This window comes from Dasypus novemcinctus, chromosome 20 (genome assembly GCF_030445035.2).
Source record: "Dasypus novemcinctus isolate mDasNov1 chromosome 20, mDasNov1.1.hap2, whole genome shotgun sequence".
NCBI classification, from domain to species: Eukaryota; Metazoa; Chordata; class Mammalia; order Cingulata; family Dasypodidae; genus Dasypus; species Dasypus novemcinctus.
Genome location: NC_080692.1, coordinates 37,169,104 through 37,186,350, shown reverse-complemented (window position 1 = coordinate 37,186,350; position 17,247 = coordinate 37,169,104). Strand labels below are relative to the sequence as shown.

Genomic DNA, 17,247 nt, shown 5'->3' with positions numbered 1-17,247 from the left:
AGCGAATCTGGAGTAGGCGAAATGGGATAGTCTTCTTACAGTAAAGATAGTCTCACTCAAGTCTCGACTGTTCTGCCTGCTCCTTTTCTGGTAGTAAATGGTTTTTTCCTGCAAATCCGTTTCATGGTTGGGGATAGCTTCCATGCTCACCTCTGAGCACATGTCTCAGCTCAGGGCCTAGCTCCACCAGCAGAGGAGAGTACTGTTCTCCATCAATGCCAGTTTGAAAACAACTCCTTGAATAGCTTCTGATTGGTCTAGCTTAAACCCAGTGACATCACTGAGGCCAATGATGTGTAGTCCCGAAATGAGCTTAGCTTAGGTCAGGAGTTCACCCCTCAGTCGATCCCCCTGTCCAGGGCACTGAGGTCTAGTAAGAAGACAGTATTCACTCTTCAGACCACATGGGTGGGAGAGAAAGAAGGTTTTTCCCCCAGGGAATCAGGTGCAGGGCATGGCAGACTTGGCTACTGGAGGAAAGGAGCTGGGCAGCCTCTGTCATTGGTGTCTCCTATGAAGTGCAGTACACTTCCAAAGGCCACACAGCGAGCCAGGGGCACAGCCAGCATTCAATTCCATTCCATTTTTACTAGAAAGCCTAAATTTCCAAAAAAAAAAAAAAAAATGTTTAACTTTTTATCATAGTAACAAATATACAATTCAAAATTTCCTAATTCAACCACTTTCAAGAGTAAAATTTAATGGTATTAATTACATTCACAATACTTCTTCTGGGTAGTATTTACTGTGGAGAAATAAATGCCTATCAGTATAGCATCTGAAGATTTCTTGTGATTCATTCTTAAGAAGGCACACTTGTAGGTGATGAGCCCCTCACTCACCAGCTCTCTGCTCCCCACTTCTCAGCCATGATTAACATCCATGATCTCCTTTGTCCTCAGCTAATGCGAAATCAACAGGGAATGGCTTCCCGTGGGCCCACAGACCTACCCCTTAATGTCCTGGACTGCAGAGGACTGAGGATATTCAGGTCTTGAAAAAATAATAATAATACATTTAGGTGAAAGAGTGTGTCAAAATAGTACTGCAGGGAAGTGGACTCGGCCCAATGGTTAGGGCGTCCACCTACCACATGGGAGGGCCGCAGTTCAAACCCCGGACCTCCTTGACCTGTGTGGAGCTGGTCCATGCACAGTGCTGATGGGCACAAGGAGTGCCCTGCCACGCAGGGGTGTCCCCCGCGTGGGGGAGCCCTACACGCAAGAAGTGCGCCCCGTAAGGCTAGTCGTCCAGCATGGAAGAAAGTGCAGCCTGTCCAAGAATGGCGCTGCGCACAGAGAGCTGACAAAACAAGATGATGCAACAAAAAGAAACACAGATTCCCAGTGCCTCCGAGAAGGATAGAAGCGGTCACAGAAGAACACATAGTGAATGGACACAGAGAGCAGACAAGTGGGGGAGAGAAAAAGAAATAGTAGTGCAGTTTTATAGTTTTTTTTAAACACACAAACTCACATCTAGACACAAGGGAAAAAATGGAATGGTGGTGGTCATTTTGGGATGGACTGGTTAGGAATGACTACTTTTGTCTTTTATTGCTAGCTGTATTTAATACATATTCTAGAGAGAACATGAATTAGTTTTCTAATTCTTTTTAAATTGCTACGGAACTCTTGTGTATGATAATGCAGACCTGATTAAGACTTTTTAGAAGTTGAAAGTAAGAGTTCCAACAAGAAGTCACATAAAAACAAGATCATTTGAAAGTCTCAGCATAGCAGCAAGAACTTAAATTGACAGATGCTCATTAGGTCCTCAGTTAGCCTTCAAAATGGAAAGACGCTGCATCATTCAAGCAATTGAAACTAGGCAGGCCAATAGCATACAGAGAAAAAGAAAAATACACTTGTCTTTGTTGCAAATATCTATCAAGGAAGTAACGTGGGGCACTTCTAAAGGAGATCTGAGTCTTACCAGATTTAGCAGTTTCAGCTGCTTAAAAAACAAACTCATAAGCTAAGCTTTTAGAATTAAGTCCATAGTATTTAATTCTGTCTTTGCAATCATTTTAGCATAGCTTTGACAATATCAGAATTTCCACATTACAAATCCCCAAGTATTCAGCCATTGTGAGTGAGACCTTTAGTCATTTCTGAGAAACCAATTAAAAAAATATAATTTAGTTAAGGAAATTTGCAAAGGAAATTCCCCATGAGAATACAAAATATATTTGGCCACATCTCATTGCTATATTTATATGTAAATAACTCTACTGTACCAATGCATTTTGTAATAACTTGTTTTTTTCCAATAATCATGTAAGGGAGGCCCTCATAAATTTATATTTAATAATATATTGCAGACAATTTATAATTCCCTTGGTCTTTTATTATTCACCTTATTAATCAACTTAATATTCAGAAATCTTAGCAGACAATTTTTCTCCCTAGATAAAATTTAAGTACCTTTTTTTAAAAGATTTATTTATTTTTTAAATTTATTTCTCTCCCCTCCTCCTCCCACCCCCAGTTGTGTGGCTCTCTGTGTCCATTTGCTGTGTGTTCTTCTGTGACCACTTCTATCCTTATCAGCAGCACTGGGAATCTGTGTTTCTTTTTGTTGCATCATCTTGTGTCAGTTCTCCGTGTGTGCGGTGCCATTCTTGGGCAGGCTGCACTTTCCTTTCACACTGGGCGGCTCTCCTTACGGAGCACACTCCTAGTGTGTGGGGCTCCCCTACACGGGGACACCCCTTCGTGGCACAGCACTCTTTGCGTGCATAAGCACTGCACATGGGCCAGCTCCACAAAGGTCGAGGAGACCCGGGGTTTGAACCGCGGACCTTCTATGTAGTAGGCGGACACCCTATCCATTGGGCCAAGTCCACTTCCCTTATTTAAGTACCTTAAGTGCATCAAGTAATAAGATATTTCTTATGGTGATGGGATTGACATTTTTTCTTGTACATATATATATATAAAATGCTTATACTTTGTGGTATTTGACAAGAACACTTCCATTTCCATTCTTATACTTTCAGTCCTCACCACTATATATAGGTAATTTGAAATCCCATAGCAATATTACTAGAATGTCTATTTTATGGGCCAACATCTTGACTTAAATTAGAAATTCCTGATTTATCTGAGAGAAGAATGTTGTATGACAATTAGCCTAACTTAACGCAGTCATTCAAGAGACAAAATGAGACTCATAAATGTGTTTTTGGAGAGTTCCAGAAAACCTGATTTGATATTAAATAAAGAAGATTATTAAACTTAAGAAAAATAATCCATTAATCGCATAATTATTAATGTTATTTTGTACCCTCCAGGTACAGTTCTCCATATCATAAATTTATGGAGAAGGGAAAAATAAGATTCCTTTTAGCCATGAATGTTCAAGTATAAAAAAATAAGTTTATAATTTTCCTCCTATGTTTGGTTCTGGAGGGTATAATGCTTGTCTACAAATAAAAACAAAATTAAAATCTTTCTACCAAGTAGAAAAAAATCACAACTAAATCAAAGTTAGGCACTTTTCAATACAGTAATAGACTATCACTATAGATCAGAGTAAAGCCTTTCAAGTCACTAGTGAAAAGCTGAATTACATAGGTGAGAGTGCTTGCGTTTTAATCATATATTTTAGTTCTTTGAGATCTCGACAACCTAGGTATGCAATGTATATTTACTAATACTTTAACAACGAGGACACTAATTTAATCAGCACATTTAACTCTGTGTTTATATTGGATAATAAATTATTTATCCAGTCTTTCAACTGAGTATGAAAATTACCATTTGCTTCTATATAAAATTACATGATGGAATATTATCCAGAAAAAAGACATTCATTTTCAAAAAGCTCTCTACAAAATTTCCATGGGATACCCACATGCATTTAAAGAAAATATATCTCTTTTTCGGGAAATTATAGAAGTTTTGAAGAAAAATATAAGCTATCGTCTGAGATTCAGTTAATAGTGTGAGTTTCTGGAAGTGTCTTTTGAGGTCTAGAGCCAATCCAGGTACAGGGACATGCATGGCTAGATATAAGTGAAGGAAAACTTCGCTTTCAGAATTTCCCTGTTGCATTTCCTGCTGTTGACAAGTTGCTCCCACTTGAAGTTACGCAGAGCCTGAGTTTCCTTGATTCTTCTTTCGTCTTACACCTCTCGGCCTCTTCCTTCTTAGGCTCCTTACTTGCCTGCCATTAAGGCAGGTGCTCCTCAAGGCTCCATCCTGCCCCCTGCCCTTCTCTCCTTGCCCTCTGCTAGGACAACCTGTTTCAGGTTTCCAGGCTTCTACGACAAATACCACACAATGAACTGGCGTCAACTATGGGAATTTTTGACTCACTGTTTTGAGTCTAGGGGAAATCCAGAGTCAAGTTCTCAACAAGGTGATGCCTTCCCTTCTGCAGCAATCTGGCGCTGGCTGTCAGTGATCCTGGGGTGCTGGAACCTTGGCTTGTATCCCTGCCTCCCCGGCACATGGCAATGTCCTCTCCTTGCTCTTCCGGGTTCTGTTGACTTCTGGCTTCTAGTCCCTCCCTGCTTCCAACCCCTCCCTGTGGCTTTTTCACTCCCTATGTTCAAATTTCTCCTGCTTTTAAAGAACTGCAGTAATCTAGATTAAACCTTCCCCCGTTCGGTTGGGCCACACCTTACTAAAATAGCGTCTTCGTGAGATCCTATTTACAAAAGGTTTATATGCACAGGAATGCTATTTAAGATTAAGAACATGTCTAAACTGGGGTACATAATTCAATTTCCCATAATCAGCATTCACATCTCAAGGCCTGCCCTCTCCCCTGGACTTCAGATTTACATCCAACTATCTGTTTTTCAGGCACTTAAAACTCAAGAGGGGAAGCGGACTTGGCCCAGTGGTTAGGGCGTCCACCTACCACATGGGAGGTTTGCGGTTCAAACCCCGGGCCTCCTTGACCCGTGTGCAGCTGGCCCACACACAATGCTGATGCACGCAAGGAGTGCCCTGCCACGCAGGGGTGTCCCCTGCATAGGGGAGCCCCACGCGCAAGGAGTGCGCCCCATAAGGAGAGCCACCCAGCGTGAAAGAAAGTGCAGCCTGCCCAGGAATGGTGCCGCACACACGGAGAGCTGACACAACAAGATGACGCAACAAAAAGAAACACAGATTCCCATGCCAATGACAACAACAGAAGCGGACAAAGAAAAATATGCAACAAATGGACACAGAGCAGACAATGGGGGGGTTGGGAGGGAACGGAAGAGAAATAAGTAAAAAATAAATCTTAAAAAAAAAAAACAACTCAAGAGTTCCACCTCTTAACCCATCACGTCCTGTATCCATCAGAGTCGCAGGAGAACACTCAAAGAGAAAATCCCAGAAAGCTTAATGGAAGGACTATTAATAAAGGTGTGGGACAGGAGTAACGGAACCAAGCAGTGACAAAAAATACCCAGGACCAGCAGCATAAGAAGTTACTATTATCACGGGGCAAGGAGAGAGAGTGGTTTCTGAGACCTGAAAGCAGGGCTGTAAAGAAATGCAGCACAACTGGGGCCAGGCTGGGGAAATGCATGCTCTGAATTTTCTCTCCTTGTACCTTTAATCTCTGCTCGTGCCTCCCATTGGCCTAACTCAACAAGGGAAGGGAACCTTAGAGGGCAGCCTCCTGGCACTGAGCAGGGTGGAGAAGAGGATGAGGTCAGCTGATGGGAAATGGAGAAACGCAGCACACTTGCCACCTTAACACCAACACGTCCTAGGCATCGGTGGCCTGGAAGTTACCCTCCACTCTTCTCTTCCCCATTTCCCATATCTAACTAGTTTTGTCAATTTACATAATTTTTCACAATTGCCTCTCTGCCTTTAGTTCCTTTTACCATCATCCTAGGGTAAGCGTTTGTCATCTCTTGATAGAACCATTACAACAAACTCCTAGCAGTTTGATCGCTTCCAATCAGCTCTATCAAAAATGCAAATCCTACCCAACTACCACTTTACTCAAACTCTTCAAAAATGCCTCTTCACCTAGACCATAAACATTCTAATTTTTGGCATAGCATAAAGGAGTCTCCTGATCTGACTTCTATCACCTCATTTTGTTATTTCTTTAATAATAGCAATTTTCCTAAACATGGCCATATTTTTTCGCAATGTTACATCTGTGCTCATGCAGTTTTCTCTGCCTGTGTGCCCTTATTTTTTTAAACCTAACTCACATCTATACTTCAGGAATCAGTTCAGGCTGAGTCTTTTCCCAAACCACCAGAAACAGTTGGGTCTCTCCTCCAGCACCACATATTTTCCTCTATTTAAAAACAAGAACAAAAACACTGACCCCATTTTAAGGTCCGTATCTGTTTATATGTCTATATTCCCCCACTATGCCATTTGCATGGATTCATCTAAATGTGATATCTATTCCTGTACCCTCTATGTTTAAGTATAACTCCTGGCACATGATAGATGCTCAATAAACGTTTGATTAGCAGAATGGAATTGGTCAGTAAATCATTATCTACAATTCAAAACCCAGACTTGGTATTGAAGAATTAAAGTAACTTCTTGCTGTTGACATTTTGGCTTGAGGAAATATTGGGCAGCCAAGAAAGCTCACAGGAAAGCTCTTTCAAGGAAATTGACACACAAGAAGAGATTAATTAGCAGTTAGTGCCAAGATAAAAAATGAGTAATACCAGTGTTAATGAAAACAGAATTTTGATTCAGAAAGTAAGGTACACACAGGAGTTAGGAATCAGACCTCAATAGGCCCAAAGATACAAAGGGGACAGCTGGCTCCTGGGAATTCTCTGACATGTGTCTTGTACATGCCTATCACAAGGTGGGATGGGTGGAACCAAGAAGACTTCAAGTTCTGGATGCGTTCACAGGCCCATAGTTGGTACTGGCTGTGGGTGCAGTGAAAGGGAACCAGGGCGGAAGTTCCTCTGTACTTGATTTGCTCAATCGAAGGTCATAATGAAGGTCATAATGAAGGGAAAGAATTAAGGGTCTGGTAGACTCAGAATGATATTTTCTCACCCACATTTAAATGACTGATTTAAAAAGTTAGTGGGCAGGAAGAGACAAAAATAATAAAATTCCCAGTCATCTGAAAAAAATTAAAATGAGAGGGTGCCAAAAAGGGAACCATTCGTTCTTTAAACCTTATATTATTAACAGATATGATTCTGATTTTGGATCCGTGCATTGTAAGGAAATTGTTTTCTTACATTTTGTATTTGCTTAAGATATAAATCAGACCAATTTTAAAACAGGTGCATTTGGTTGTAATTTACTTTATGATAAGAAGAGTTTTGTTAGTTTTGTTAGAAAAATGATCTGCATAGCATTCCTATTTACGAAGAGTGAAAAACCAAATAAATCATGAGTATTCAGTAAAGAAACACATTTATTTGCATATAAATGAAGGATGGTGATATTTGTTTACATCAAACTTTGTATTATTTCCTAATTTTCCTTATATTAACTTTCTTACAGAATTTACCATGTATATTTATAATTTGTGCTACAACTCTTAAGCTCGAAGTTTTCCAATTCTTGTTCTGTTTCTGAAATATAATTCCAAATATATATCATTTTTCTCTTTTTCATCTAAGATTCCCTGATAAAAAAGGAAAGAAGAAAACCTTTTATTGAGCAACCTCTATAACAGGGATTCTTAACATTTTTGTTCCACGGACGCCTTTGCCAGTCAGGTGAAATGAATACTGCTGTCATTTATTTATTGTATACATTCATAAGTGAAGGAAATGCTAGATTTCATTTACAGATCAGAGAAAATAAAGATAATAATTTGATTTTTTTCAATTCACGCTCAATTTTTTTCAATTCACTTTCCACGGTCCCCCGAGGGGCCCTAGTGAAGAACCCCTGCTCTAAGGTCTTGTTTCGAATATCCCATTTATTTAGTAGTTTTTAAATATTCAGAATAGAGGAATAGAGGAGCAGATGTAGCTCAGTGGTTGAGTACCTGCCTCCTACATATGAGGCCCCAGATTCAATCCCTGGTACCTCCTAAAAAATTTTTTCAGAATAAAAGGGGCTGGCCTTTAAGAAACTAGGATGCCTAAGAAAAGAAGAAATCTCTCACTGAAGAATTAGATTCTGAATAAACGACTTGTGGTAGGTTGAATTATGTACCTCAATTTGGACTGTACTTAATCTTAAATTGCATTCCTGTGGGTGAGAGCCCATTGTAAAAGCGCTCTCTTGAGGATGTTATTTTAGTTAAGGCACGGCCCAAAGTGAGGGTAGGCCTTAATTTGGATTACTGAAATCTTTTTTTTTTAAGATTTATTTATTTATTTTATTTATCTCCCCTTCCCCCTGCTCCCCACCCCAGTTGTCTGTTCTCTGTGTCTATTTGCTGCGTGTTCTTCTTTGTCCGCTTCTGTTGTTGTCAGTGGCACAAGAATCTGTGCTTCTTTTTGTTGCATCATCTTGTTGTGTCAGCTCTCCATGTGTGCGGCGCCATTCCTGGGCAGGCCGCACTTTCTTTCGCGCTGGGCGGCTCTCCTTACGGGGCGCACTCCTTGCACATGGGGCTCCCCTACATGGGGACACCCCTGCGTGGCAGGGCACTCCTTGCGCGCATCAGCACTGCACATAGGCCAGCTGCACACGGGTCAAGGAGGCCCAGGGTTTGAACTGCAGATCTCCCATGTGGTTGACGGACGGCCTAACCACTGGGTCAAGTCCGCTTCCCCTGAAATCTTTTATAAGCCAGAAATTCAGACATAGGGAGAGAAAAAGCGATGGTGGGGGAAGGGGGTTGGAAGTGGAAAGTCAACAGAACTGGGAAGAGAAAGCAGAGGATTTCGCCATGGGAGGGGGTGCAGGGATACAGGCCAAGGTTGCCATCCCCAGACTCACTGGCAGCCAGCGCCAGCGCGATACCGAGGTGGAGGAGAAAGCATCACCTTGCTAACACCTTGGTTTGGACCTCTTAGAGCCTCAAAACTCTTTCTCATTGTTTAAGCCAACCCATTGTGTGGCACTTTTCATAGCAGTGTGATAAAGTAAGACACGAGTTGATGATTTTCGAAAAAAGGGATAAGATATGGTTTTTCTAATAGAAATAAATTTGAAGCCACTCTGTGCAGGGGAAAAAAAATTAAAGGATAGGTGCTCTGGAGACCTAGGTCAAGCATGAGAAAGGGAAACACTGGGAATAAAGAGTGATCACAAACTACATATGAGGTCGTGGTGGAGGTTATTCACTCATGCCTCTGAAGAGCTGGCAGAAACAACGAGAGCCTGCTGGAGCCAAGAGCACCCAGAGAGAAAGGAACAAGAGCTTTGTGTCCAGCCTGGAGCATCATCCCACCTTAGGAGCTCTCTCGCTTACTTTCCTTGTGCCATGTTAATCTTCTTCTGGCCTCTCAAATCCATGGCAGAAGTGCACAAAGAAGTCGCTCGCATGTTCAAGCCGAGAAAGTGATACCAATGGGTCTCTAAAACTAAAGTTCTTCAAGTCATTGGGTTATGACCCTGGGATAAACGCCACCATCGATATAACCAAGACCAGGTATAGAAAAGGCTCCATCTCCTAAGAGCAAAATCCTGGAAAAATGAAAGGGATTTCTACTTCTAGGAATTCAGTAATTTTTGTCAGTTCTGCTTGGTCGTGGTCATAGAAGAGGGACGATGTGGAGAAGGAAGGAAAAATATTAATTACCTATTTGGGTATTGGCTGAAGTTGTAGGTTACCTATAAGGCAAGGAGAGCCACTTTCCCTGCCATTTCAACTGCTGTGATTTAATGGCTGACATTATACAGCAACTGAGGCAACACTGCTTAGTAAGTGGAAGCATTACATTGTGGGGGAAAATAACATGTTGGTATTTTGATTTATGATTTTAGTGTAATTAATTCATTATCATTATGATAATTTTATTCACATAATGATAATTTTCTCATATTTTCCTTAAAGATGTTCACAAGTCAATGTTATCATATTTTGCTATTCTCAATCAGGAACTTTATAAATGCTGAAAATTTGAAACATATCTATTAAGCCTCTAATATATGCCTAACACCACATACAAGGCACAGTGGAAGACAAAAAAATAGTTTTGATGTTCCTTAATTTTTAAAGTATCTACAACATATTTGGGGTAATTGGAAGAACACACTAAGCTCTTTGCAGTAAAACTTGTCCAGCACTGGGGCTATGCTTCTGAAAATGCAACAAACTGAACTGCTGAGGCTATTAAAATTAGGGAGAAAGTGAGAAATATTAACAGATACTAGCAACCACTGCTGCTAAACTTTCTACTGGGCCATTCTACTACTAGACATAATGATTTGTGTAAGTGTGCCAACTGCATTCAAAATCAAATAAATTTTTGCAAATCCTCAAGACTCAAGTGGTAAATTATAAGACCGAGAAGTCAATTTGCTCATAAGCTGAAATATCATTAATTACGGTATTTAGAAGCTATAAATAGTCCAACATTTAAAAATAAAGTACAGTACTCTTACATTACTTTTAATTACTTATACATATAAATGCATATTTTCTTATGGGATAAGATGAGGCAGGGGTGTGATATGAGTTTCATGCCTAGCAAAAAATAAAAGAGCAAATAGAGGTGTACATGGGGATGATTAACAACCTATAGAGGCCCTGCCCAGTGAAACGTCTTCAGCTTGCTGGGAAGGAGTTCCTACGTAAAAGGGTTTCTCCTAATGGTTAGCAGCAACATTTATCAAACGAGTCAGTTGATGGGTTAATGGCTGCAAACTTCATTGCCAGAAGAATGGCTTAGGCTGATATAGAAACATGAAAGGATTATGGTTCATCTGCCAACACTGTATAATGTATCGTGTGGATGAATCCTCAGCAAGGAAGCCTAAACTGCTTCTGTGTGAGTTTGTGGGGTAGGGTGCATGTGTGGGGGTTGGGAATGGAAAAGGAAGCAAACAGGGAAGTAGAACAGGGCAGATCCTGGAAAGCAGATATTTCTCAAGAATGAGAGTAGTATGTCCAGCATCATAAAACCCGGGTTTTCATGGAAATAAACAGAAGCCTCTTTCAGAAAATGCAATATTAACTTTTTCAAATCTAATGCTCTTTGATTGTATATCAGGTAAAAGCAGAAATGGGAAAAAAATAGACAGGAAGTGAAGAAATGAGGAGGTGCATCAAACTATGAGCTGAGAGAAATATTCCTGTTGACTACTAACAAGCACCATTTCAGGAAAGGCAGAATTTAAATTCCTATGATGTCATATTGTCATAATGTTCAGTTTGCAAATTAGTTGCCAAAGCACTGATAGGGAGTGAACTAAGAGAGGCAGCAATTATCAGGGAGAAGCTTGGTACAGATAGACTAGGTAAGAAGCTACGTTGTTTTCACTGAGAATTTCAGGAAGATGCAGAAGAGGGGCTTTTACCCGATAAATACTCCATTTGCAGTCATATGTGGGTTAAAGACTGAGATTGGTAGGCTCCCAGTATAGTTGGCAACTGAATTCCACTTTTGTTTTTCTATGTATATATACTTGTGTGTATATAAAAAAAAAAATATAAAATTGAAAAGGTTTTCATAATCAACATTTTGTTTATGCAACAGCAGTTCTGCAGCTATGAGCCTCAGAGTGTACAGTGGCTGATTTAGACTATCTGAAATGCCTGATTACATGTGTACATCGCTAAGCCATAGGCTATGATGAAGGTCAAAGACTTCTACAGCCACGCAAATATTGGCTCCCTCAGGGAAAAGCCTTGGACCCACATTCTCATAGAGAGTCACACTGTCATACTTTCCCATGATTTATATCAGACTTCTTATTCCTGAGTTGTGGAAAAGGTAAAACTATAAAATCAAACCTCCTACTTGAGTTTCTCTGGCTTATGGTCTTTAGAGCTTTTCATTCATATATAGATGATACTTCTTATGACCTGGTGAAATATTTAATGGTCATAATGAAAACTATGGAGATTATTTTTGGGGGAGTAGGGAATAGTTTGTGCCTGACTCAGCACTCATGGACCTTTTTAGAATTTATCATTTAGATCCCGTTGACAATTTGGTATTTAGTAATGGATTTTTTCCCTTGTTATTGTCACCACCTGCATCTTAGGCCCATTTAACTCACTGACTTATCAGGACCTTGAATTATAAAGCATCTCTAAAATATAGAGATTATACTGTGTAGCCAAATATGCCATGTAACATACTACCCTCCAAATGTGAAGAGATTATACTTTGTGCCCAATTTACCACTTTGAGCATCTACTGTCAACTCTAATAGAAGAGGGCTATATGAAATAACATGTGTGAAATACTCAGAAGACTGACCAGCACAAGTGGGTATTCAATACATTTTCTTTGTTCCTCTGGTACACTTTACATTTAGGTTATATAAAATAAAGTGAAGATTTCCTTTACAAAATTATTTGTCCCATGAAAGTCGTACTCTTTCTTATTGTGTGATGCACTTTACCACAATTGGCATTGATCCTCAAGTATTCAAGAATACACCTATTACGCAAAACAGGATTAACCTCTATTACAGTCAATGAGATTACCACTATGTCATTATGAAGTTCATTTCCTCATTCTAATATTGAGTTTTGAGTCAAACTTTTGCCATATTTCCCCCTTTTACTTGCAGACTCTGCCTCATTTACCAAATTGAACCTTCCCACGTTTCTGGCATTCTTACCCATTATGAAGAATTTAAGTAAAAATCTGCAGTTGCACCAAAGGTTGGGTGTGAATCAGATATTATACATGTGAGTCTTAGCTGTTATATAGTAAAATATGTGATTAAATTTCTCATTTTGGGTTAATGACAAATGTAGCATAGATGTAACAGTTAAAGCAAAGTTATATAAATAGCTAGAAAACTTAATAACAGAAAGCTCAGTATGTTTCATGGTGTGTACTAAAGAACCACCTCCTAGAAAAACATGACCAGGAAACTAATTTCCAGGTTTTAAATATAAATTATTATTTATAAACTAATGAAATGCGAAAGCATATCAAATATAATGTAGACTATTATTTAATGCACTTCATTGTTATTTCTCCCTGAAACTATTTCACGGTTTTCATTAAGTGAAAATACGGAGTATTTAAAATTCACATCATTCCTAATTTATTGGCCCTGTTCCACTATCTCCTTGTGAGACATTTATAATTAATGATGCATATAAACAAAAAGTGACTCTTTAATAGGAAAACATTTGCATCCATTAATGCTTCATCCATTTCTAGCATAGGTAGCGCCATGGTGCTGAAAGGATAGCTCCCGGGCACCTGTCGACATTCTTGAGTTCGCTTTACTGAGAAGGGAAAGACTAATAACCGAATTCAAAGGAGAGCCACTGAAGACACGAGTGGAAAACAATTACCCCATAACTTCACACTACTTTCCAAGAAAGCACCTAGCTGACCTTTCTTTTAAAATTATGTGCAGTCTAGTTATCACACTAGAAAATGTTTTTAAAGCAGCCTCTTTCCATTTTCCTCAAAGAAAAACCCAGAAGATGATTCCAAAGAATACCAAAAAAGTTCATTATTACAGTTTTTTTTTTGTGTGTGGCCATTTCTACTTAGAGATAGCATCATCTGAAAACACAGTGGGTAAAGTCTAGAGACTTCAAAGGGAATTCTCAGAGTGGATATAGGACTTAGGGAGAGGGGTCCTCTCCAGAATCAACCTGACACTCCTGATGCAAAGCAAATGAGGCCCGCGACCCGCCTCCGGAGGTCTATTTGTGCCCAGGGAGCCCAGCACCCAGGGCATAATCCCAGAAGAAGGTAAATTAAGACAGAGCTGCTGCCCACGCCGCTCGGGGCGGGCGGAAAGGCTGCCCGGCGCTGGAGTGCGGTGGAGACCGGAGGAAAAGGGACCTCGTTTGGCCTGAGACCCTCTCTGCCCGAAGCCCGCCTTGGCCGTGCACGCAGCGGCGGCAGAAGAGCTGGAGGCGGAGAGCTGCGCTGAGCAAACTTCCCTCCTGCCCTCGGCGCCGCCGTGGCGCGCTCCAGGACCGCGCACCCGCCGGCACAACAAAGCGCGAGGCCGGGCTGCGCCCCCCGCGCCCCGCGGCCCCGCCGGCGCCCCCCGCGCGCTCCCCGCGCCCAGCCGGCCCGATGCGGCGCGGGGCGCCCCTACCTGGAGAAGCACAAAGAGCCAGAGCAAAGGCAGGAGGCGGCGGGCGGCGCGCGCCCCGGCGGGCAGGGGGCCCATCGCGGCGCGGACGGGGCCCCGGCGCGGGCTCCCCCGGCGGCGGCTGACAATGGCGACCTGCGGCGGCGGCCTCAGACCCCGGGCGCCGGGGCGGCCTCGGCGCGCCGCATGCTGCCTCGGTCGGCGCCCCGCGCCCGCTCCGCCTCTGCGCCGGGAGTCCGCCCGCAGCGTGGCCGGCGCTGCGGTTCTCTGCGGGCCGAGGACCGAGAGAGCGCGGCGGGGAGAGGGCGGGGCTGCGCCGCCGCGGCCGCGGGAGGGGCGCGGGGTCCGCGTGGCAGCGGGAGGAGGCGGCCGTGCCCCCGGCCGGGATAGCCCCTGGCGACAGGGCTCTTCTCACTCCCGATCGCAGACCCGCAAAGTGACAGCGGCCTCTCAGGCGCCCGCCGCCCCCCGCGGCCCCCGCGCCAGGCTCCGCCCCAGCCCTGCCCACGGTCTCGGGGAGGCAGGAGTTCCGGGGGTTCCCCCACTCCTCCTGGACCACCCCGAGCCAGGCAGGGGCAGACCCCGTTCCACTCTCAGTCTTCCCACATCTGCCCTTAACTCCGGGTGCAAAGGGCGGGTAGCCCCTGTTGGAGGAGGGGGGTCGAGTATGTGGCGTGTGGGGGCGCAGAGGAATTCTTCCCCTCTTCCATTCCGTCTGTCTCATTTAAACACCCAACCTCTCCATCTCACGCTCGCCCAGGAGAAAATAACACAATTATACACATTTTTCCATTTGAAATCAGTTCTTGTAAATTTTAAGTTCTTGCCATCAAAGTCTGTCAGGTAACCTGAGGCTGGTCGTAGAAGCGGGTGGGGATCAGAATACATTACATCTACTCATGGACATATTTTGTAATAATGCTGAGTTGCCTACAAGTAATGAACTTCTGACTTTTAAAAATCTCAGGCCACTACTTCCAAGCCGTGCGTCCCCAATCTACTCATCTATTCCCTTGGCTGTTAGGTGCGCTTTTTGAAAAATAAGTCTGTCAAAATAAACTATGGGGTGCCATACGCAAACATAAATCTGTCCTCATTATCATGTAAATTACCTTTGCTCTGCCCGGTCAGTAATGGAACTCCCCATTTACCCTTGAGACATGCGTGGACTCCAGTGACAGGCAAGGTCACTTTGGTCATGAACGTAGGACTCCAGCTACCACGGGGAAATGACTGTCTCAGTGACACAGCCTGGGAGTGGTGGCACAGAAAGGGACCCCGGGCTCTCTTTACTGGGCAATTTGCCAACGAGCAGTGACCACACATTCATCATTTGCTTGGTGTGTGTTTGCCTGAGAAAGTTTTAGAGTGAGTATATTTACATCAGTATGTATGTGTACTAAAGGCTCATAGTATAAATATGGAATGATGAAAATTTGTGCGTGGTGTCTTCTTTTAGAGCCTTCTTTTGTTGTCACATGCTCATTTCAGTGCCTTTATGCCCACCCCTTTTTTGGCCTGGACCTTCCTTTTCACTTGGGAAAACATTAGTTGTTCCTTACTCCCTCTGATTCATACTTCTGAGCTATCTGGAAATTTTATCCTTGGGATTGCACAAGTAGAGGCTTTGATTGGATATATTTTCCTTTCACTTTGAGGCTTCTTAAAACAGCATGCTTTTGCCACCCACCTCCAAAAGTAACTCTTGAGTGATCTGATGTCTAGAACTCAAGATATGTTTAGACCACTGGGAAAATCACACTCACAGGATGCCAGCAATTCCTCTTATGAATAGAATTTTATTTTAAAGTGTGTTTATGCCCATGCTGTTAATTATGGCTGTATATGCTGGCATATTCCTGTGGGTGTGGTGCCCACGGTGGGAGATATGAATAGAGGATATATACGGGGATATTCACGTCCACATGTGTCCTGATGTGAATTATGAATATTTAGGGAAATATTCATGTGTGTGTATGTTCGTGTGTAGATATATGAATATAGGCTGAGCTGATATATGTGAGGCATTAGAAAGCGATTCTACTGAGCAAAACTCATCCTGTAAATTCACCAAGAGTTTTCACAATGGTGCATAGTTTTATGTAGTCATATTTAGCTTTGATGTCTTTCTATTTGTATGGCACTTGAACAAATATGTATACCCAAGGATTTTTTTCTTTGAAAGAAATAACAGTAAACAATAAAGCATTTACCCAGTGAAGCATTAGTCATTAGCTTTGTTAATATTCCATTAGTAACAACGAGATTAGTTGGCCTGAAGAATGAAGGTATTATTCCAAAAGCACAGAAAATTTTCTCTCCACACAAAAGCATTTTCCATAACTGCTGCTGGACAAAAGTGGTGTTTGTTTTTATTGCACTTACAATAGCAGACCTGTGAATCTATCTAGAAGAGACTCTTAAGAAGAATGTGAATTCTGTATTATCAGCAGTATAGGGTTTTTAATGCCTGCATTATGTGGCAGCTTTCTTTGTACTATAGAATAGTTTCCCAATGTAATACTCCCAAAGCATGCTAGATCTTATGTTTTCAAGATTCTCAGTCAACAAGAGTTACACTGGGCTGCTTGCTCACAGTACCTCACATTCTCATGGTAATTTACACTTCACCAATGTCATTAACATATTTGTTCTGATTTCATTGTCACAACCATAATGTGAGGTAAAGAAGGCTGAGGTCATTATCACCCACTCTTTCTCCCTAATGCTGCTTTTTCCAGAGAAAAGAAAAACATGAACAAGACAAGGGACTCCTACATGTCCTAAGACAGGAGGTTTTACAAGTGAACCCTCACAAATTGAAATAAAGCTTTCTACTTCCTTTGGAAATAGCAGTAAGATGGATAAGGATCGAGCAACTGGAAAATATTTTTAAATGCGTAAGAGGCTTGGTTTTTGCTGGGAAAAGTAATCTTCTCCTAAATGTGCAAAAACGTATCCGTGCCTCTCTCCCTGTCTACAGAAAGAGACGCCCACGCGGCCACAGAGGCATAGCTGGAATCCCTACGAGAGGCTTAATGAGGAGTCAAATGGAACTCTTACAGTGCCCTTGCCAATGAAGCTCAATTCTGTCCTCCAGGGACCAACTCTAATGAAGTTCAATGTGTTTCATCCTGGCTTC

General features: G+C 42.1%; 1 protein-coding gene across 4 annotated transcripts in view; it reads right to left on the bottom strand.

Annotated features, from left to right (window-relative positions):
- The window catches only part of PTPRO (protein tyrosine phosphatase receptor type O), a 329,014-nt gene that overhangs the window by 232,272 nt on the left and 79,495 nt on the right, over window positions 1-17,247 (bottom strand). For 2 of the 4 annotated variants that reach the window (XM_058282832.2, XM_058282834.2), the window contains exon 1: window positions 14,109-14,543. The exons of the other annotated variants lie outside the window; for them this stretch is intronic. In XM_058282832.2, the coding sequence (XP_058138815.1) occupies window positions 14,109-14,183 (75 nt within the window). In that variant the 5' untranslated portion in view covers window positions 14,184-14,543. Of the gene's footprint in view, window positions 1-14,108; window positions 14,544-17,247 lie in introns of those variants that run through there. 4 annotated transcript variants of the gene reach the window in all.